Genomic DNA, 23,239 nt, shown 5'->3' with positions numbered 1-23,239 from the left:
CTGCTGCTCACTTTCAGGTGTGCTGACTTTCTTGTGACTGTCTCTGCAGGGTGAGAAGGACTGGCAGAAATACGAGACGGCTCGGAGGTTGAAGAAGTGTGTGGATAAGATACGGAATCAATATCGAGAAGACTGGAAGTCCAAAGAGATGAAAGTGCGACAGAGAGCTGTGGCACTGTACTTCATTGATAAAGTGAGGGTTGATTTCTGGCAGTTTCCTCTTCCTGCCTCATTCTGAATAAAGATGCTGGGCTGTTGGGCACCTGTCCCTAAGCCCAAATAAAATTCTGATAGAAACGCTCACCCACTGCACAAATTAAATAAGGGAGTTGAAGGGCTTTGAGAGAACTACTGGTTATTCTATTAGAAGTCCAGTCCTCAGAGGACCCAGAGGTCTTCTCCTGGAGTGACTCTGGTCTCCACTTCCTCCCAATTAACTGGAAATCCAGATCAATAAATTGCCATACTGAACCTGGCTACGTTGGGCAATACTGTTTTGTTCAGACAAAAGTCACAATTAGGTTAATTCCAGAGTCCCCCAGTTGGATCAGTGGGAGCTCTGCAGGTGGGTGTATGGCCCTTGGCTTCCAGTGGTTTCTGACTCCTACTGAAATGCTCTGCTTTTTATTACCACTTAGTTATGAAGCTCACGACTCTGACGTGAACTGTGCTATTTCCTCTTGCCACAAGTAAGAAAACTGTAGTCCGTCACCAAGTTTACGTAATTGTAGTATTTAAAACTGTGTCCCAAATAGTGATAGCACTGCTGTGTGGCTTCTGTGACCAATTAATTACTCATTTTGATCAATGTGGATTGAATTAAATCACAATAATTTTAGTCATGATTTAAATTAGCAAGCAGGAAACTTTGTAAATAATTGCTTTTAATCTTGTTTTGCATGTGTACTTTTTAGTTATTTTCCTAAAGAAAGGTTCATTCTCCTTGGTAGGTAATATTAAAACATGTTTGTTTGCAATTATATGTAGCCTCTAAATGTGGTGGTACTTTTGGCCAACGAGGAGGATACGCTATAGCTATATACATTTATTTAGGCTATCATATAGCGCAATCTACACTTATGCAGATTCTTATTTTTAAACCTGCTTATTTGCTCTTAATATCCCACTGGGAACCTATCTATATCCTAAAGTGTCTAAATATCTTTGAAAATCTGGTCCCATGTCTTTAGCATTAATAGATTTCATCCTCTCCCACCTGGTTTGTATGCCTATATTGGAAGAGGAAAAGCTTTCCTGTTTGGTCAGCTTTGTCAGTGTCTCTCACCTTTGAATAAACTAGTGCAAATGAAGAACACTAATATATGTTCCCTCTGCAACTGCTAGCTAAAATGAAACCAAAAGTAACTAAGGCACGAGCTTTCTTTTTTATTTAAATAATTTTACTAATTATAGTAAATTAGGGCTTACCATAGGTTGTCATAATGTCAAATTTAATTTTAAACAGGGTTTTTTTAATGTTTTAATTTATATAAAAAATCCAGTTTTTAAAATATAATCAACTTTTTATTTATCCTGATTTTGATGTATCTTTTGATGTCTTCTCCCTCTTTTGGCTCCAGGCATATAACTTCCATTGCACTTCATTGTGTATTTATATTTTAATGTCAGTAATCTAAGTTTCAAACTTCTCCTTTTGAGAGTTACCTGTCTTTAGCTTCTCTGAATGTCCGTACTCCCCTTCTCTTCAAGGATCAGGCACACACTGTACCCCGCTAAATCGGAATACCCTGGTTACTGGGCAGACAAAACTCCTAGAGGACCCCACAATCCATAAATTACCAGAGCAGTTTGAAATGTTAAACCTCTTATTTTGATTCCATTTGCCCACCTCCCCTTCTCTTGTTCAATTTGTAGCTTGCCCTGAGAGCTGGTAATGAGAAGGAAGAAGGGGAGACAGCGGACACCGTTGGCTGCTGCTCCCTCCGAGTGGAACACATTAATTTGCATCCGGAGTTGGATGGCCAGGAATACATGGTTGAATTTGACTTCCTCGGTAAAGACTCCATCCGATACTACAACAAAGTCCCCGTTGAGAAGAGGGTGAGATGTTTCTCATTCTTGTCCCCGTGCAGTGTTGCAAGGAAAGGAGGAACTGGCTGGTGGAAAATCTCCAGAAGTGGCAGTTCCTGTACGTCGTTTTTTATCCAAATGTGAAGGCAGAAAATAAGATAGCTTATCTTCTGACCTTCCCTTTCTGTGGGTGCTTTGGAGGAGTAAGGCTGCCACCTGCCTGGTTCTGATGTGAAGTAACCACCTTTATTGAAGTTTTCTCCTTTTCTAAGGTCTCCATGCTCTGAGCTGGTGGCCATTTAATCCGTGCCATACCTATGTGACCAGCAATGGTTATTTTAAAGCCATTATGTGGACGGGTTGCTAGTCTGCAGCCTTAGCATCCTGCTTTTTTCTCGGTGGTAGACGTTTTTGGGACACAGTCATATCCACAGGTGCAAAAGCCAAACCTCCCCAGCAGCATGAAGGGCACAGGGTGGCCAGTACCGGGCTGCATTGTTACTAGTGTAGCAGTAAGCAAAAGTGGAGTTATGCCTCAAGTATCATGGACATGTGCCTGGATATTATACAAGGGATTGCTTTTCTTGAAGCTCACATCTGAATGTTTGCCTTCAGTGGGCTAGGCCCTGTTCTCAGGTACTCTGGTGTAAATCAGTGGAGCAGCTTCGCTGAAGTATGCCTGACCTAAGAACTATTGTACAAAGTACATACCTGCTGACTGAGACCTTCCTGTTCCATGCAATATTTATTTGCTTTGTTTATATTCAGTCCACCAGTTCTATCTCTGTTGTTACTTGGATCGCTCCAGAATAAATCTCCATCCATTCAATATAAGCAGAGGCATTAAACAAAATCCAGGGAGTTATTTATGCTGTATTTACTCTGGTGTAAGAGATAGGAATCTGGCCCACTAACTATGCACATAGCACAGTGTGTAAAATACAGTGTTTGTAATGCTGTGACGAGTTGAATGGCGAAGAGCAGTAAATGTTGACTTTTTTTTTCAAACTGCTGCTGTTATAGAAATGAGGGGGTCACAGGGGTTAAGAAAGAAAAATCTATTTTTCTGTTACTAAATTCATTGGCATTAGTCCCTCTTGGGGTGTGTTCTTTAAGAGTTCGCAGTGGGGGAATTGATTATTATGGAAATAGAAATCTCTGTGTATTAGATGTCGTCTTGTTATCAAAATGTGTGGCTGAAAAGCCTGGAAGTTGAATTTTCAAGTGATTTCAGAGCCATGTAGAGCAGGGATTCATGGTCTGTCTGCATAATCTAGGAAGCCTTGATTGTTTTTGAGTGTAACTGCTTGTGGTGTAGTTATATGAAACATCAAATGCAACTAAGGGATGTGGCTGTATCAGGGCTCCAAGGCAGTTTATGTCACTGGTTTGGGCCTGAGATGGCAACTCTGCCCAATGGGAGAAGGATTAGGGTGCACACTGGATAGCAAGGATGCTCCGAGAGTAACCTTGTTCTGCCAGGGAAAAGTGCCAGCTTGGCTCTCTCTTTAACCAGGGCAATTAATAGCAACGGCGGTAGTAGAGTCTCCCTCAGCTCTGACCTAGAGGGATCACCTCAGAGGTGTGAGATGGGCCATTCACTCCTTGGCTCTTCTGCTGCCAGGGCAGAGACTGTTAGCACAAGCTTGAGTGGTGACTTGGGATGTGGATACCTGTCCACTTGGAATGGGATCCAACTCTTCTCACATGGATGACCAGGTAGCCTTTAGAAGGTAATGACCTTCAGGCACTGTTGAACTGGGAACCCAGAAGCAAAAGGCTCTCTATCCCATTCCCAAACCCCAGAGTCATCTAGTCTCCTTGCTTTGCCTTGTGAAGTATTTTTTCCCCTTCTCCTTTCTTGTAGGTTTTTAAGAATCTACAGCTGTTCATGGAGAACAAGCAGCCTGAGGATGACCTCTTTGACAGACTCAATGTAAGCAGCAATACTGCTTCAGAGCTCCTTACTCTAACCCTAGTGATTCTTACTATGCTATTAGACGAATGTGGTACGATGGCTCTGTTGTTTTGGCCAGCCAATAGCAAATCGTACTGCCACAGAGAAGGCCTCAATTTCATCTGTCTCCTTCCAGTGGGCCTGGCAAAGACTGGCACAGAGGCAATGGCCATCTGTCTCCATAGGGATGTGCCCATTTACATGACTGGTCTAAAATCTTAGTCTTTAAGCAGACTGGCTTGCTCCGACTAAGGGCTTGTTGCTATGCAACAGCAGCCTAAGCATGGGGAGGAGGCGTGGGACGTGTGAGGTGATAGCCTTGCTACCCACCCCCACACACACACACTCAGATCAGCTTAAACGCTGTGAAGGAGCTGAGTGCCTCTACTGAGGTGAGACAGACCCACCCCCACGTATTGGGGCCAAAAGTATAACAGTGAAGGAAGAAGAATTGCTTTGCCATTCATTCAAGTGATCACATCAGATGCTGGTTCTTCCTCCTCCCTAGTCTTCATCAATGCAGATCTACAGCCCAGTTCCGCCCCAGCCCCTTGTTCATTTTGTCAATAGTTGTAGCTACCACATATTCCATTATTCCTATATTGGCCTAAGGAAGACACGGCAAGGTTCCAGGCATGGGTTACATATTCTCCTTGCCTGGATCATAGTGTGGGTACCTAGAAATTCACAGTTAAACCTCTGGTCCAATGGCAAGACTGTGAGTCTAGCAAGGATGAAAATATTCAGAAGGATTCTAGTCCTAATGCTGGAGTGACTGAAACCTCAAACTCTTTCTGCTCCCTTAGACCAGTATCTTAAATAAACATCTTCAAGACCTTATGGAGGGCCTGACAGCCAAGGTATTCCGTACTTACAATGCCTCCATCACGCTACAGCAACAGCTAAAAGAACTCACTACCCGTAAGTGCTATTTGTCTGGGACCACCTAGCCTCATTTGTGGTGATGATTTGTGTGGTGGTGATGCCTTGGGGTGGATCCCCGGGGTGCCTCAGTGAGTACAAAATGGTCTTGCTGGATAATGAGGCCCAAAACCCTAGGAACGGGATGGACAAATTATTTAGGATGAAACATGGCTTAGGATTTCTCCCAAAACTCTCCCCTCTTTCGGCTTAAGTTCCAAAGTTTGACCTCCCTTGAAGTGTTTAGATTATTGGGAAAGTATATTCTGGTCCCTCACAAGGCTGTATTGTCCCACTGTAGTGGCACAAGGCAACCTCAAAGAGGACTTTACCGGCTTCCTAGGGATTCCCTTAAAATGCCAGGTGGCATAGGGTTGGCTATTCTAGATCTATGCTACTCCCCTTGCAGCCCCCAACATAAGAGGCATGGCTGACATGAGCGAGTTTGTTGAGGGATCTGCAGCCTCTAGCCAATCCACAGCTGCCAAAACAGCCCTGTGGCTACTGGCTTGCACTGGGGATGGGCCAGTGACTCCAGGACTGGGGTGATGCAGACTTGGCCTACAGCCATCTTGGTGCATTCATACCATCATCTCCAGGTGTGCTGCAGCCAGCACAGCTAGGTCTCCAGGACCTACCTGCCTCCCACTGTCTTGATGGGTGTCTTTTATCTTATGAAACTTAAAATTCTAGAAGTGACCCTTTGAGGTCGGAAGAGAGGGAGAGTGGCTGTGTCCTGGAAAATCCCCCCTTCAGATGTGCAGGCCAACATTAGTACTTGGCCATTTTTGTAACGCCATCCATCCAAATGCTGCACAAGACATGGGTGAGCCAGCCCTCCTTCTAAGGCAAGGAGATACCGTCCTTCCTACAGAAGGGGGAATGGCGGCTTAGCACAGTTAAGTGTCAGGCCCAAGGTTACGTACTATCAAGAACAATACTGACTTACTCTGTTCTGACTGCAAGATATGTTGTCCCTCTCCATTGTTGACTGTGATGTGCTCTTCTCTGCTGAAATTACTCATGACTGTGGTACACAAAGAGAAGTAAATGGCATCTTTAACTCCTTGGTCCCAGAATAAAATTTGGGTTTGGGATTTAAATGAGGCTGGCATACTAGAGATGAATTCAGACTAACTTAGCCTCATTAGTGAATATGAATCAGTAAAAGCAACGGCGCATGTCCGTGGCTGCTCAACCTCTCAGAATTGTTTCACCTGCTTTTCGACTTTTTCAGCGGATGATAACATCCCAGCAAAGATCCTTTCCTATAATCGTGCCAATAGAGCTGTTGCTATTTTGTGTAACCACCAGAGGGCGCCACCAAAGACTTTTGAGAAATCCATGATGAATCTACAAACCAAGGTAATTTTTAGTCTCCTTTCGATTAAAGGCAGAGCTAGAAATCACTTTTTTTTTCCTTTGGTTGTGGGTGTATCATCATTTGCTTCTAATTGCGGTGTAGCAAATCCCACTGAAGGGGAGTCCACTTTCCACTGCCTATGGAGTGCTAGTGTGGCTGGGTCTGAAACCACTCTGTCTTGTAACGAGTCCTCTGGTTTTTAAAAAGAAATCTTCCACTTGAGGACAGACTGTCTGAGACACAAGCACCCTTTTTCACTTGGATAGAACGAAATCTGCCACCTCTCAGCTAACTTTCTGCCCCCTAGCCAACCAATCAGGTGCCAAGGTCATGAGCTGGCTTTGTAAGCCAAAAAAGTCCCTAGAATATCTTCCTTGCAACATGTCATTTTCCCCTCAGCAAAGTCTGATTTGCACGCTGAGGACACTTAACTTAAAACCACAGTCCTTTTCTCTGATTTGTGGCCCTGAAAGGAAACCAGAGCAGGTGTCTACTCCTTTCAGAGTGGCCTGGTAGACCTTTGTATCAATTCAGCTTTTGCGTGCAGTGCACTCTACTCCTCTAACTCGACCTCTTCCTTTACAGATTGTTTCTGCCGAAGGCCATGAGGTCAAAATGTGGCTAGGTCTGTTCACAGCCTGACTTTAAAATAACCCTCTCAATAAGGTGTTCTGTTTTAGCATTAGGGTGTTCTCTTGCTTCTGTAACACCTAACCTGGCTGCCCCCACCCCTGATTTTTACAACTGACTTGAGTTGTTACATTGGGAGGAGGAGGAGAGTTTCAAAATAGCAGTTGAGGACTAAGGAGCTGGGAATCTTTAAACCTTACTAGATCCCAAGCTAAGACTGACTGTCTAGATTCAGTGCTTGTAATCTTCCAAAAAATATCAAGAGCATGGAATCCTTATGATTCAGGGCATAAACTGATCACAAGCCGGGGTCAGGAAATTTCCCTCCATGGGATTGTATGGTATATTTAGATGAATTTTTATTGGTTTGCATCCAGCATACTCAGAGAGGCTAACTGACTAAATGGGCTATTGGCCAGCTCTGCTTTGTCAAATCCTACTATACTTCCACTCAGTTCCCTTGCTCAGATGCCAATTCCTGAGCAGTAACCAGAGGCCTTATCCTACTTACTACCTTCTGGTTGGAACTGTACATTCCTAATGCCACAGGAACCCCTTTCTGTGACAAAGATAATCCCCTCTGCACTGTCCCCAAGCTGGTCTCTGTGCACAACACATCTGAAATACCAATGGCCCGATTTTTACAAAAGTGATTAGTGATTTGGAGTGACTCCATTTTCCAGTGTTCACCTTGGATGGGCTTGATTGTCAGAGGGCAAGTGCATAGCAAATTAGACACCATTATGGTGTCTTAAGTCACTGGTCACTTTTGAAAATGTAGGCCCAGTGTGTGAGGTTTTATTTAAAGCCCCAGGCTCGTGTCCCACTCAGACATATACTTCACCGGTTGAATCCCAGGCCCTTCGATACAGGTGGCGAATCTGCTAGGAGGTTTGTACAGTTGACCTGGATGTCAGCGAACCCCTCTTCTGTAGTCGTTCACACTTTGTGGGTGTGACTCCTAATTCCCACCCTGCTCTCTGGGTTTTTGCCTCTTCTAGATCGATGCCAAGAAGGACCAGTTAGCCGATGCCAGGAGAGAACTGAAAAGCGCCAAAGCTGATGCCAAGGTCCGGAGGGATGAAAAGTCCAAAAAGTAAGTCTGGCTTCAGTACAGATAAGCTGTAAGAGGTCTCACGCGGCAGCGCAGGGCAACAGCCCCAAACGGGATTGTTACTTCAGCGGTGCTGCTTTAAATACCTCCCCCCTTCCCTCCAGATCCATGATCCTCCGAGTTTTTGTTCCCCACCCCCCACGCTTTCGAGCCTGCATTAGCAAATGGCCACCTAGCTGAGGAGCACGATGTAGTCTGTCATTGTCGCTCCTTACGTGGTCACTAGCCAGCTGCATGGATCTCTGCTTTTCACAAAACATACCCTCACCCGCAAAGCTTCCATGAGCTCAGCATGTGGCTGATGGTTTAGTGAGAGACTGGAAGCATGTCTGTGACAGGAGAGTGCAGAACACTCCTCAGAATCCCCAGGTCACATCTTCTGAGCCTATGAGTGGGCCGTCTTCACTCTGTTAATTTTCAGTTTCTTGTGAAGAAATCATTCTGTTATGACTTGTCCAAACCTCTCTCTGTTCTGCTCCGCCACACAGGCCCTACCTACCTACCTCTCCCAGGAAGCAGTTTGCTGAGCAATGTGCTTTCCCTCTGGTGCACAGAGTAGGAGATGGTTGGTATCTTAGTGTCTGCTCCAGTAGAAACTACAGAGCAGCGTGTTGGGTGCTGAATGCAAAAACCAGATAGGAGCGTACACTTGCACTTAGACTTTCAAGGGGGTACTCTACAAACAGAGTAGGAAAAATGACCCTCTTTCAGATCAGACTGAATACTGCGCTCTTGTGCTTAATAGATGATCTCATACCACTTCATGCAGGAGTGGACTGCCTGGCTTTAAACTGGGGTTTCTCTTTATACGGGAATAGGAATGTTACCGCTAGAGTCCTGGACAAATTCCAACTTGGGGAACTGCATTCTGCCTCCTTAAAACGTTATCAAATAGCTTTAGTTGATACCAGATTCTTGATTTTGTGTATTGAACTGTTTAAAGTGTTGTCACCTTTCACCTCAGTGCTGACTGGTATCATTTGCCGAGCACTGGATCTTTTCAGGGAAGGTGCGAGTTACTAGGGTCCCTTTGGATCCCCATAGGATAATAATGCACCCCCACGAAGGCCTAGCTCTTTCTGAACAGTTCCCTGATTCTTTCCTCATCCACAGGACAGTGGAGAGTAAGAAAAAAGCCGTGCAGAGGATTGAGGAGCAGCTGATGAAGCTGGAGGTTCAGGCCACAGACAGAGAGGAGAACAAGCAAATTGCCTTGGGCACCTCCAAACTCAACTACCTGGATCCCAGGATCTCAGTTGCCTGGTAAGCTGCCATGTGGGGAAGGATTCCCGCCTGCCCCTGTGCTGTGTGCACTGTCCCAGAGTGGTGGGAGGCTTAGCACAGCTCTGCCTAGTAATCCGTTTCCAGGCAGTAGCTTGACCCTCCTGGAAATCTCAGCCTCTCTGAATCTTTTGTATTTTAGACCGACCTCAATCATTTTTTCTAAGAGCAGGAACCACAGTGACTCTGGGACCAAAAGGGCAGTGACTGTTACATTGTTGCTTCTTACATTTTGGTGTCTTAATTTAGCATCTGTAGAGGCTAGAGACAGGCATGCTGTGAACACTTCCTTCCCCTCCCCCTCAGCTCTCCTAGCACATCTCTCTTCTCTTGGCCAGCCACCTCATCCTGCTCGTTATTTCAGTCCTGAGCCCCTTCTGAGCAGACACTGCGATCATGCTAGTTTTGTATGGGAAGTGGCTTGCGATGTGGACAGTCTCAATCTAACCTTTGTCAGACACAGAAGTTGGGGATTCTGCAGTCAATGGTGAATTCAGCCTTTTAAATTGCCTACGGTATTAGAAATTCCTACTGCAAAGGCTTCTGTTTGAGAAGAGGTGGCTGGTGCCAAGAGATTTCCGTTATGCTTTCAATGCATCCATATAGACAAGATAAAAAAACTCTTCAGCAGCCTGGATGGTTCTTAGCAAAGATACACCTGTCCTGTGATCTCCATTAGCCATCCTAACATCTCCTTTGCTACTGGCACTTGCAGGATGGTTTGCAACTTGAGCGTTATCCTTGTGAGTTAAATCCCATCCCAAAGTAATCACTCCGAGTGACTAAAACAGCTTGGACTTGCTAGCTGCAGAGCCTGCCATGTGGCATCGGAAAGATGTTGTGCAGTAATGTCTCAAACGTGACCTGTGATAACAGTGATGGGGACAGATAAGGGTGCCCATGCCCTTGAGTTTGGCATGTCGGTGACCTCGAGGACTGTGGGAAGGGAGGTAAATCTGCAGCAGGCAGGGTGGGTAGTGGGTGAGATTGGGAAGGAGGAGTAGCAGGTTGTAAGTTCTTTGACACGAGCACTGTGTCGTATACCTTTTGTGTACCAGGCCAAGCACAATGGAGTCCTGTCCCCGATTAGCCTAGCCTAGCCTCTCTTTGCAAATATTAAGGAGCGGGACAGCTAGCAGCAAGCTGAGTTGGTCAAGAATTGGCAAGACTGGTGGGAGGATCCAACCTGGGGGGGACCAGCTTTGTGTGAGCCAGTGAGTAGGAGGGCACAGGAGAGAACAGGAAAAACGTTGCATTGGAGCGAAAAGAATAATGATCCTCGGACAGGTGCTCCTATTAAGAGAGCATGTTTGTGAGCATGGGTGACTAACTTTTGTCTCCTTCTCTCCTTCAGGTGTAAGAAGTGGGGGATTCCTGTAGAGAAGATTTATAACAAAACCCAACGAGAGAAATTTGCCTGGGCAATTGACATGGCAGACGAAGATTATGAGTTTTAACCTGTTTTTAATGAGCTGGATTTTATGGAAAAAGGGGTGGGGGGAAGCCTGGTTTTAGGGAGATTGATAAACTGTGAGCCTTACTTGTCCTAATTGTGGGGGAGGGGGTAAGGAGGGGCAAGCGAGCATCAGACAAAGAAACCAACATCTTTGAGAAAAGATAAACCTGGAAATATTATAAAGGAGCTGAGCCAGTTGTCCTATGGACAACTTATTTAAAAATGTTTCAGAGATCCAAATTCTAGCTGTATGGTTTGGTTTGGTTTTGTTTTGTTTTGTTTCTCTCGAGGCAGGGCAAGTGGATGGGGGATTTGTCAACCTTCCACCAGGCAAATTCATCATTACACTGAAGAGCTTGGGGGATCTTTAGCTACTGTATACAAAATCCAATTATATTGGTGCGTTTTTACAGTTAGGGTTTTGCAATAACTTCTATATTTTAATAGAAAATGGACTCCTTAAACCCCTGCCCCTCCCTCTGCCCCATTTCAGGAATTTAACAAAATTTTAAAACCCAACGCACCTGACACAGCTGTCACGATGGTCATGGAGGTACCTGCTTTTATTTTATTTTATTTTTTTGTTGGTTTTACTCAAAACAATCGTGGCATTGGAACATGAATTTAATAAAAACGCAAAACAACCCACCACATCTGTTCAAAGCAAAGCATGATGGGAAGATGCTTCCTGACTTGAGTGTTCTTTTTTAAATGTGAATTTTTATTTCTTTTAATTATTTTAAAATATTTAAACGTTTTTCTTCTTGATCTTAAAGATCGTGTAGATTTTGGGGGGGAAATGGGGAGGGATGGATGAGTGTGGGGGGGAGGGATGAGTGTGGAATTTGAGGAGAAATGAAATCAGTGACAAACAATTTTCCCATCATCCTTTGTTCTGAGCATGCTCTATACACTTCAAGAATACCCACTTTTTAGGTTTGGCAGACTGTTTTCTTTGCTTCCCCCCCTTTTTTTTAACCCCCCTCCCCTCTTTTACTTGAAAGATTTTATTGTGTAAAAAGAAGTTTCACAGGTCAATAAATTTCGAGGGAAATGAGCATTGGTCCAAAAAAGGAAAAATAATCAAGATTTTAGGGCTTTTATTTTTTTCTTTTGTAATTGTGTACAAAAATTTTAAAAATTAAAAAGCAGAATTTTAATGTGAAACCTTTTTTTTTTTTTTTTGCTATAATCATTAGTTTTAGAGGCATTGTTAGCTTAGTGTGTGTGAGAAGACCATTTCCCGCAGTCTTTCCTCAACAAGTATCTTCTATTTTTATCATGAATTCCCTTTTAATCAACTGTAGGTTATTTAAAATAAATTCCTACAACTTAACCGAACGTTGGCGTTTGTGTGTTCTTCCATCCAACTACCCACGGGGGCCAACAGCAGCCTCCAGCAGTGAGCGGTGTGGCTTAGGTGCAACAAAGCAACATGCTATCCCTCCTCCTCAACATGTGCAAGCTGCCATAACATGGTCACTGGACTGGAAGTCAGGACAATTGTGGGGTACTCCTAGCTCTGCCACTGGTCTAGTGTGTAACCGTTGGGGAAATCACTTCACCCGTACCTCTGACTTCCTTCCCGCCCTTTGTCTGTCTAGATTGGGGACAGAGATTTTCTCACTGTATTTATACAGCACCTAGCACAATGGGTCACTGCCATTACACAAAGAACACCTCAAGCTGTAATCTCATTGCAGCTCATAGACTAAACATAGTTCTTAGGCTGGGTCAGTAGATGGATATGAGAGCTTCAAAGAAAACCATGTGTTACAAAAATTGCTTTTGGCGATTCAGTAGGTGGCACTCTACCCTCTGAAACTGTGGCCTGGTGTGGTACTGGGGCACTGTGTGCCTGGAAGGGCCAGATTTTTGATGAGCTCTAAAATTGAGATTTTGATTGAGTGGTCTTTGGATCCCGTCGAATTTTCTACCACAGTCAAAGGTGTTTGCCTTGACATTCTGTCATTGTGCTGCCTTTATAAACTGTTCCTTGTGCATTGTGTTGGCTAACTAGTCTTCACTTGTCTTCCTAGCTATTGTGTAGTGTTTGCGGCGTGCTGAATTTCATCCCAGTGCTGGGGGGGGGGAGTGTACAGCACTCTGCAGTCCAGTTGGAGGGTGGGGACTCAAGAAAAAGGGGTGGCCATACAGGATTATTACTTCATTTTAACTCAGTCGACTGTTCCTCCTCTGTTCCAGTCTTGGTAATGCTGACAGACAACAGAGAGATGATCTGACTTTCACCAAGGCTGAACCTGCTGTACACTGTCATGCTGGATGGCTCCTACAGCTTCCCTTCTTACACTTGCTATAAGACTGGATTTGCCTGGATTTGAGTGTATTTGTATGTATGTGAAAACATGAGTGTCTGGTTAAAAATGATCATTCCATTCCAAGGGCCCACTCCTGCAAGCTTTCCACGCACAGAGCTGCCCCTGCAGTCAGTGGGAGTTCATTGTACAATGCAGGGCTGTCCTCTGGAGATTTAGTCTCAAGATGAGGCTGGTCTCTTGAAGGCTTTCCTGTCTGTGTGCAGGCTATACAAGGGGAGTGAAACAGATAAGTGGGAGTGTTGGAAAGCAGTGAGTTGTCGAATGGGAGATGTGGTGCACTGCTGGGGAATGGAGCAGCCATTATGGGTTTAGCAATGGCTCATGCCGCCATGGGTGCTTTAAGCTATTGGAGTAGAAGAGGAGTGTAGGCCGGGTGACAGGAGATTTCCTGGCCCTCTACAAAAAGTCCCTTCGGTTCCTTAACTTCCTCTAGAGAGAGACTGGAAACAAATACCAGGGGGCATCCACCTTGCCTCAAAGAACAGGGTGGCACACTCTGCTCTTGCAGGGCTGTAAAGCAGAGGTGGGCAAACTACGGCCTGTGGGCCACATCTGGCCCACGGGACCGTCCTGCCTGGCCCTTGAGCTCCCGGACGGAGAGGCTAGCCCCCGGCCCCTCCCCTGCAGCCTCAGCTCGCCGTGCCACCAGCACTCTGGGCGGCGGGGCTGCAAGCTCCTGCCAGGCAGCACAGCGGTGGGGCTGTCTCCGGGCGGGCAGTGCAGCTGCCAGACATGCTGCTCTGAGCGGCATGGTCAGGGGGCAGGGAGTGGCGGGATTGGATAAGGAGCAGGGGGCAGTTGGATGGAGCAGAGGTTCTGGGTGGGGGCCAGTCAGGGGACGCAGGGGGTTGAATAAGCATGGGAGTCCCGGGGGGCCTGTTAGGGGGCGGGGGTCTGGATAGGGGTCGGAGCAGTCGGGACAGGGAGCTGGGGGGATTGGATAGGGGGTGGGTCCCGGGGGGGGCGGTCGGGACAAGGAGCAGGGCGGGTTGGATGGGTCAGAGGTTCTGAGGGGGGCAGTCAGGGGACGGGAAGTGGGAGAGGGTGGATAGGGGGCAGGAGCCAGGCTGTTTGGGGAGGCACAGCCCTCCCTACCCGGCCCTCCATACAGTTTTGGAATCCCGATGTGGCCCTCAGGCCAAAAAGTTTGCCCACCCCTGCTGTAGAGCGTCAGCCCTGGATAGAAGCCGCCATTCTATCCGTGGGACCTGAACTTACCACCCTTGGCACAGGGAATTGAGTGACACTTCAGGAAACTCCATTTGTACCTTATTTTTCCTCAGGCCAGCAAATGCCACCTGCCCCACTTCATTAGCGTTTGAGTTGGTGATGGTCTCGACCAGTTCTGCATTGATGGTCTTCAGCACTGCACCCCGTATATGATCTGCAGCTTCGGGGCGGGGGGAAAGGCTAAGGAAGCCGATCTGCCCTCCCACCCCTACAGCTGCTCCCCACACACTAGGCTTTGGGCTGTGCCCCATGTTTGGAAGCCTGTCCGGCCACTGGCTGCAGGACAGAGGGCTCCAGACTGGCACTTTTTCCCAATGCTGAACTCACTCAGAGACCTACTAGTGGGAGGAAATGGTGAACATGCAGCAACTTGAATGGATGTGATAAAACTAGCAGTGTGATTCGGGGGGGGGTGTCGCAGAGAAAGGACTAACCCCAGCTACGTTGGAGCACCTGCTCCAGTCTGTCCAGTGCAGAACTCACAACAGGAGAAATGCTGAAGGCTCTGATATGGTGCAGTCTGTTGGTGGAGTTGTGGGGTGAGTGTCGGGAGACCTGGTGCTCTATTCTTGGCTTAGCCATTGATTTGCCGTGTCCTCACCTCTTTGTGCCTCAGTTTCTCCATTTGCTGAATAGCAGTGCTTTGGACAAATTTCACTCCAAGGCAGGGGGGAATTGGATCAGGATTGCATCATTTCCCTTTTGGACACCCTTCTGGCTTCATGAGGGAAGGGTGGGGAGGCAAGGAAGACGTGTGAGGGTTTCCCCATGTAAGTTAAAGTCGGGCTTCCTTCTGTACTGTGCCACTTGTATTCCAGGGTTTGGCCGAGGTGTGGTTGTCCCACAGGCTGCCTGCTGCGAGGGGCTGGGGCCCTGAGAGTATTGTGGAGGAATACTCTACAGGAATGCTCCTGCTTTTTGTGAGTGCTCTAAAGATCTGTGGGGAAAGCATCATGATTTTGGGGCTACCCACTGGTTTTGATGACCATGCCACCCGTGCCCAGATGATCCTCCAGGCTGCAGGCATTTTCCATCAAATCTGAATGACCCTAATGATTTTTTGTTTTTTTTTTCCAAACACTGTGAGTCAGAGTATAGCCAATTTCAACATCCAGTGTGTTCTACTAGGAATAACCCCTCAGTAAGTCCATGCTTTCAGCAGCCTGAAGACAAAGCATGGCTTCCTGCCTGAATTATTCTTTGCTATATTTCAAGAAAGGCTTTTTTGTTTGCTGTGATTTGCTGTCTGTAGGTAGCTGCAGCGATTTGACTTTCAGGTTACTCGGAAGGCTTCCTTTTAAACCAAACACACGCTGCAGAAAATGCATGCCAAGAGAACTGGAACGTCCGTATTTCTGTAAATAGCTTTCCTGAGCCTTTCCGGCTTGCTCATGTTTGGAACAATACGGATGGATAAAAATATCCTTTCTGTATATGCAGACCCTCCCCCCCTTTGTCCAATAGTTGAGGACTCTGGAGTGGATTATTTTCTGGTGCCTAAGGTTACTGAGCACATCACCCATATTTCAGGGAAACAGCGCTTCTCACCGGGGATTCCCTCTTTCTTTTGTCTGCTCGAAAGCAAGCAGGAAATACAAAGCTCCAAGACCTCTCCAGCATGAAACATGATACTTGACGTGATCAGTGCTGCCAAGTGAGAGAACACAAGGGGTTCGAGTCTATTCAGAAATAATTTAAAGTGATACTAGCCCATTGTTTGGACGCAGATCTTGGCAACGTGAACTTCTGGTACTGAAATATACTGTAGGTGGTGATATCTTGGACCTTCGCTTGCTGCGTGTATGGCTGTTGATTGCAAGACCCATTCTTGTTCCTGCCGAACTTGCTGACAAAACTGTATCTGGACATGAAAGCAAGTGCCAGGCTTTTGCTAGTTTAGAAACAGGTGAAGAAAGCCCAGTGTTGCCAAAGGACCAAATTTTTTTATTTATTTTTTTTTTAGGGTCAGGGGAGGAGAAGACATTGTATGCATCCAAAATAATAGAAGCAAGTGAGTGACCAAGCCGTGACCCTCTTATTTAGAGAAATATCCCTGACAGTTGGTATCTTCCAAGCACTGTTACAAATGCTGATTAATCCACCTTGTATCCCTGTGATGTGGTTACAGAGTTATCCCTATTTCAGAGATAGGGAAACTAGAGAGACATTGGCCCAGATTTCAAAAGCTCAGTTCCCTTTTGGGCAGCTAAATAAGGGGAGGGTGTTTAGACACAGGTCTCAGCACACTGGTTGCTGCTGGAGGCTGAGTGTTTCTGGAAATAGGAGAGCTTCTCGGAAATCTGTCTCCAGAGGTAGATGCTGAGCACTTGAAAATCTGCCCCACAGGGCCTGATCCAAAACCCACTGAAGTCAAGGAGGGAAGACTCTCACTGTCGACAGTTGGCTTTGCATCAGGGCCAAAGAGGTTAAGTGACTTGCATCCAAAGGCTAAACCATGGCTCAGTTCCCACATCCTCCCGCAGCTACGTGTGTCATTGAGGTTGCTCTCTGAGCCCTGGTGCACCAGGGTGGGGGGAGCTGTTGCCATTCTCGGGACACAGCGTATTGGAAGTAACTTGTCCAGCAGGAGGCAGTGTGCTCTTCCCCTCGGCCAAAGTGACTCGAGGCACTTGTCTAGTTCCACATTTGGGGGAGGCATTTTCCAAAGTTCCTAAAGGACTCGAGCCCAGTTCCCACTAAAAGTCAATGCAACGTGTGCTCCTTAATCCCTCGGGAGCTTTGGAAAATCTCCCCCTGGGGCTCTGTGTGAACCAGCTTGCTCTGTTTTCTGTGCACCCCACCAGCATCCTCCATCTGCCATGTGCTGTCAAGCAGATACAGTGTTCCCAGTTCTCAAGGGGCCCAGCCTAGCTATGATGCCAGAAGCTCCAGCCCTCTCTTGAACTGCAGCCCTGCCTAGGGGAAAAGCTCCCTCTGATTGGATGTCGTCTGCGTTTGCCTACCTCTTGGAGAAGAGCCACCATTCAGAGCTGCTGCAGGAAGAAGGCAGAGCTCCCCCACCCCAAGCCAAGAGGAGGTTGTGGGGAAAGCGGGAGAGAGGGAGCCACTGACTCCCTTCTGACAGGAGGGGAGGGGAGAGTAGACAGAGCCCAGTCACTCAGGCCAGCTCCAGTCCTCCTCCTCTCCTATGGACAATGGGTACGTCAGCTCTTGGCTTCCCCCTCCTCATCCCTGCAACCCCATGTCTGGGGGCAGGGAGAGGAGAGCAACTGGCGCTACAGGAGCAGCAGGTTTGGGGCCGGGGGAGAACTGATGTGGGGACTTAGGGGATGCATAATTAATTTCTGAGCTGGAGAAGGAGTAGTGATGCAGCTGGGAGGAGACAGTTAATTAGGAGGTGGGGTGTGGGGAGAAGCTGGAAGCTCGGCACTCAAGCATCAGTGAGAACTCTGGCAGCAGGGGCCAGGTGTCTGTCTGTCTCTCACCCACAGGCACCCAGCACCTGGCGGGGCAAGAGGAGGTCAAAAATCAAGACGGACCCACCCCCCCACCCCTCCCAAAAAAAGACTATATATTTTGTGGCCAGTTGTATGATATCTTTGGGGTCTGACTCCTGATTTTTGAATGTTTAGGGTTGGCAATACTGCAAATTCCTTGTGAGTTACTGATGCTTTGACAGTCAGAAAGTCTCTCCTTGGGCACAACAGAACTTTCGACATGAAGCCACCTGTGCAAGAGACAGAAGTTTCTGAGCTGGGCTGATCCCAGACCGCAGAGACTTCCCACAGGTACAAAGGACGTCTCAAACCTCACCTTCTGCTCCAAAGTGCAAGGTGCACTTTTCTGACTTTGCATTCTCTAACACATAGCAGCGTGTACGTTTGTGTTTAAGAAAAACAAAATAAAACACCCTACCAAAACAAAACACTCCACTGCACACACAACTTTCCCCCTGGGATGAGAGAAAGCACAAACCACATGTGAAAGATGTTAGTCACAATGCTTAATTCATTATTAGAAGGGGTTCTGAGTCTGCAGGGCTGGGGCAGTCTTTCATATGGCAAGAGAGGTGATGAGCAACGTTCACATAACCACGTTCAGATTACTGAGCCAGTGAGTAGCTTCACAAGTGGCTTGGTGCAAACCTGAGATGCTTCCAGCCAATGATTTAAGTGGGCATGCATTTATAGTTTGCAGCTGGTGTCCACAGTCACATTGTGCACTGTCTCTCATCTCCCAGATGTGTAAGAGATGACAGCATCTTCCATGCGATGTTCTGGAATGGTTCAAAGTCAACCACTGTTTCCAGGGTAGGTTGAAGCCTCAAAGTTGTTTTGGGGGGTGGCGGCCATCAGATGTGTTTGGGACATGAGCATTATCCCAGAATTATTCCCAGGGCACCTTAGGATTGCATGTGGACACTTTAAGTATTTAGCCCAACCCCAAAAAGGCTTGCAAGATTTCAGGTGTGTCTTCAGAAGGTTCTGGAGGTCCTCATGAATTGGTAAGTTCAAGCTGGCCATGGTTTGATTGCACCCACAAGGGCGGGGGGAGACTCTTTTTCTCTGTGTGAATGTTAGGCGGGGTGTATGTGCCAGAGTGAGCAACCATTGAATGGGTCTTGATTTTCATGTTCCAGTTATGATTCTCATAGCAGCATTAAGCTGTACATCCAGCGATTTGGTAAGTGAGCTACTCGCAGAGACGAGTGCGCAATATTCAGCCACTGAATATACCAGTACTAGAGTCCCTGTTCCAAGTGTGGGTGGATCGTCATCCCGAGTGCCAGAAAGTTTTGGGATGAGGCTAGTCTTTGTTTTTACATTTTCATGTGCCTTTGCCAGATGAGCTTTAAAAGTCAAGCATCTGTCCAGGGTTATGCCCAAGTACTTGGATAGGGCTCATTACGGATCTGTTGACCACAAAAGGTGACACTGAGTGATTCTTTGATGGCTTTGTTGTTTAGGTGAAAGGCTATTACCAAGATTTTGGTGGCTTTGGGATGGAGCTTCCACTATTGAAAGTATTCTGCAGGTCGGTCGAGAGAGAGTTGCTGAAGGTGGTGAGATCTTTGCCTTGTATTGCAAAAGTGATGTTGTCAGCATAAATTAATTTACACAAAAATTCTAAACAACCACCTTCAGGTTGTGCTCTTGTTATGTGTTGTTGATTAACACAATGTTGTGAAAAGGCTACTGGACATCAATTTCTTGATCTCCTGGTATGATAAGGATCGTATATAAACCTATATACAATAGAATATATGGTGTTCGTGTTTATACGTTTGAAATGTTTTTCTAGTACAAAAATATGCTGTAGGACGCAAATGCTGCAGGAGAAAGAGATGGTGTGCAGGAGTTCTGATGCTTGTAACAGGACGCAAACTGATTTATCATGTATGTACTGGGTTCCTCAGCATTATAAGTACTGTCACTTTTCCTTGTTGGAGAAAGGGCAAAGAACAGTGTTTGAGACTGTGAAGTGGGGAGCTCTTGTTTTTAAGGCCTGGCCTATGCTGGGGAATTTGCCCCAACTCCAGCCAGCATTGGAGGTGCCCCAGAGCAACATAGAGCTGGGTGAGAAATGGTTTTCCCATCCTGTGAGAATCTGAGAGATCAAAGTTTTCCTGTCCTGAATCAGGATGGAAAATCTAAATCTGGAACATGTTTGCGACCCAAAAATCGCAAAATAAATAAGTAAAATTTCAGTGTGGGTCAATAATACGTTTTTGTTTCACTTTTAACATTTTGTTTTCTTTTACTATAATTTGCTTAAGTTGCAAAATGAAAAGGCATTTCAGAGAAGAAAACAGGAATTCTCCATTTAGAAAATGTCAAAATGAAACATTTTGCTGATTTTTAAACTTTTTTCAAATGTTTTCGTGTTGAAAAATTAATCAAATCCGACTCTTTCCTGTGACGAGTTTCAGTTTTGGGACATTGTAATTTTTACCACTCTTCCCCTCTCCCTCCCCCCAGCCCCCCCCAAAAAAGGTTAGTTACAAAATTCCCAACTGGATGTGTTGCAAAGCTGTAGCCAAGGTAATCCATCCTGTGAGTTGGTGCTCTTTACCCAGGTCCATGCAGAGGTGAGCCGCTCTCATCCAAAGCATGATTTACCTTGTCTTCGCTAGGGGTCTGCACTGGTGCAACAGCATTGGTGCCTGGAACTGAGGCAAATCCCCCTTTTTGTCAAAAGCCTTAGAGGCTCTTTGGGACTTGGAAGGGAGGAGAGGGTTCTGCTGTCTGCCTGGAAATGGGATCAGTGCTTGAGTTCAAACACAGCCATTAGTTTGAAAACAAGACTTAGGCCTCACGGGGGGTTTTGAACCTGGGGCATGAAAAATGTTCACATTGCAACAACCACCTATCGCTGCATGTAACAGACACTGTGATCAGCAGCTAGCCCACATACCTGTAGCCTTAGGGGAAGTGAGGACTAGGGCACTGCTCTTCCTGCTCCAAAATCATTGGTTAAAGGAGAAGCGCTGGAAGCTGCCAGTTGGTAATATCAGGAGTCTGAATATCTTTGCATGCCGCACACTAAGATGGCATGAAAAATCACAAATGCTTGTGCAACTCTGATTCCATCCAGCAGAGGGCATCGGAGCACGTTCGTACATTCAAGCTGGGCCAGAGTAAGCCTGACTCCAACCAGTACAGGGCACTGGTGAGCATTCCTAGCGTCCAGAGCAGCTCGGACTCAGTCCGGTAGAGGGATATGTTGCGTATCATGCGAGCCCAGACCATGACCGAAGGCTTGTGTGCATACAGAAGGAAGTGTTCAGAGCCTTCGGAGCGATTCTCTGCAGGGTGTGTTGGCATCAGTCCGTGGCCAAAGCGTCTAGCCTACCTCGCAGCATGGGTTCGAATGTGGCCATGTTCACTTAGCCCTTTGCCGTCCCGAAAGAGAAGAACTGAATTCCATGTCCATTGTTTGTGGACGAGCCAGTTCTCTGGGGTGCTTTTCGGTAGAGGTTAACTCGACCCAGCCCCACTCCCTGTACCCCTGCTTATGCTGTGCGCCAATTGCTTCTAGATTCAGGCCCTTTGCCCCAGAAGTAGCCGCACTCCAGGCAGCAGTGCGGGGAGCCTGAAAGAGGCTCTCTGAATGTCAATCCATATTAGAGAAAGAGGGCATGGAGGAAGAGGATTTGTTTACAGAAATCGGGAGGTTCCAGGGTGTTGTGTGGGAGTGAGGAGGGGGACCCTGCTGTAAAATTGTGGGGGGAAGTCCTGTTTATGTAGCAGTCTGGCATTTTACTCATCTGATCGTACTACGGCTACGGTCCGCCACAGGATGTGAAAGTAGCGAGCAGCCAACCTGCTTATGGTGGAGATGGAATGAGGGACTCGAATGGAGCCCCTCCCCCCACCCCAACTCCATGTGTCTGAATCTCATCTCTGCACGCCGCTCACTAAGATGGCATGAAAATCCCACACACCTGTGCTTCCAAATCTGGCGAAAGCTCTGCCCATGATGAGGCCCTAAGCTGCCTCTTCATGGGGTTACTGTAAATCTCTCCCATTCTTGTTAACTGGACAGCCTTTGCTTACGAGATTGCAGCCTGGTGGTGTGGCTGAGCCAGGCAAAAAGCTATTTAAAATGATTCATTAGCTCGGTCTGTTTGGGAACTCTAGTGAGCGGGGAGAGATTCCCAACAGCAGCCACAGTGCAGTTACAGACTCCCTGGAGAAACTGATCTAAAAGCTTCAGCAAGTGCAGTATAGAGAGTTTTCAAGCTAGACATCCTGAGCTGAAAGAGCAGTCATCTTCCCCCGGGGATGGCCACTGTGCTGCGGCTGAGCCATGGTCAGGCTCATTTTTCATTGAACCTTTCCTCCTTTTACTACACAATTCAATGTGCTGGTCGGAGAGCTCCAGGGAAGGGGGACAGGCTGTTTTCTTAAAGTCCATTCAACCTGCATGCATTTTATTAGTTATCAGGTCAAGTTCAGCAAAGCCCAGTCTAAGGCACTGAAGAATTAACACAGTGATCGGGTGCGTGGGGTCATTATGCCGTACGTGTCGCACAAGATACAAATCCAGTTGCAGAAAAGGCAAAGTCAGTGTAGAACAGCGAGAGGAAGCCCTGGTGCACCACAGGGTCCAAAGCTAAAAAGAGAGGTACAATGCTCTTTATTTTGAAAGCTGGCCTGGGAAGAATCTCCCAAACGTTTTCCTCGGCTCGCATTTCAAAGGAGTTGTGAGTCTTCTGACGATCTTTACACCTGGCGAGAAGTTTTAGATTCTAAATTTTGTGTTGCCTCGAGAGTGTGCGGGAGGAGCGTCCAGCAGCTTCTCGGCATCTTTCTCTTTCGGCAGAAACATTCCTCTGCTGCTGAAATGTAAAAGAAGTGCTTGCAGTGGAACCCTCCGGAAATGTCCCAGTATTTGTAGAGTGAGCTCGTTATTTATTACAGTAGCCCCCCTTTGTGTGTGTTAGGCATCTATTTTCCGTGCAAGCTGCAGAAGTTGTTCTGTTCTGCTCCCCAGGCACAATCCCTTCTTCTAGTTAGTTATTCCCACAAGCATATGTTTCTGGTGCCTAATAAGACTTTTGCGAAACCATTCAGCAACTCAGGGTGCCAGGCTCCCGTGCAGCCTGGCCCAGGCAGCGAGGAGGTCAGCTGGAAAGACCCAAACAGAGGTGCATCTTGCAGCCATGTCTAACAGTGACCAGGTTGAGGCTTAATCTTAGGCCTGCAGTGAATCCATGCCTAAGGTATGGGCCTACAGGGAGAAGACGTTGGTCGAGAGTTATGTTTGTATTTCTGTATGTTGTGCGTATACACACACGCATGCCTCTGACCATGGAAAGCATTAGGTCACCTTAACTACAGGCATCTCTGCCAGCTCCACCTGTAATACAAATCCAGCTGGCTGAATTATTCAGCAGTGCCCGTGTCCATCTCTCTGTCTGTGTCCTGCTGTTAGCAGCATGCCCTTGGAGAAC

At 46.8% G+C, this 23,239-nt stretch overlaps 1 protein-coding gene across 1 annotated transcript in view; it reads left to right on the top strand.

Moving 5' to 3' along the window:
• TOP1 (DNA topoisomerase I) overlaps positions 1–12,094 on the top strand; it is an 85,301-nt gene extending 73,207 nt beyond the window's left edge. Inside the window, exons 14-21 of the mRNA XM_077831922.1 lie at positions 50–193; positions 1,876–2,061; positions 3,899–3,967; positions 4,795–4,909; positions 6,147–6,274; positions 7,904–7,998; positions 9,130–9,279; positions 10,652–12,094. Of these exons, the coding sequence (XP_077688048.1) occupies positions 50–193; positions 1,876–2,061; positions 3,899–3,967; positions 4,795–4,909; positions 6,147–6,274; positions 7,904–7,998; positions 9,130–9,279; positions 10,652–10,754 (990 nt within the window). The 3' untranslated portion in view covers positions 10,755–12,094. The remainder of the gene's footprint in view (positions 1–49; positions 194–1,875; positions 2,062–3,898; positions 3,968–4,794; positions 4,910–6,146; positions 6,275–7,903; positions 7,999–9,129; positions 9,280–10,651) is intronic.
• Positions 12,095–23,239: the final 11,145 nt, after the last annotated feature.

Source organism: Eretmochelys imbricata, chromosome 13 (assembly GCF_965152235.1).
Source record: "Eretmochelys imbricata isolate rEreImb1 chromosome 13, rEreImb1.hap1, whole genome shotgun sequence".
Classification (NCBI taxonomy): domain Eukaryota; kingdom Metazoa; phylum Chordata; order Testudines; family Cheloniidae; genus Eretmochelys; species Eretmochelys imbricata.
The sequence above is the reverse complement of the archived record's forward strand: the minus strand, read 5'-3'. Positions and strand labels throughout refer to the sequence as shown.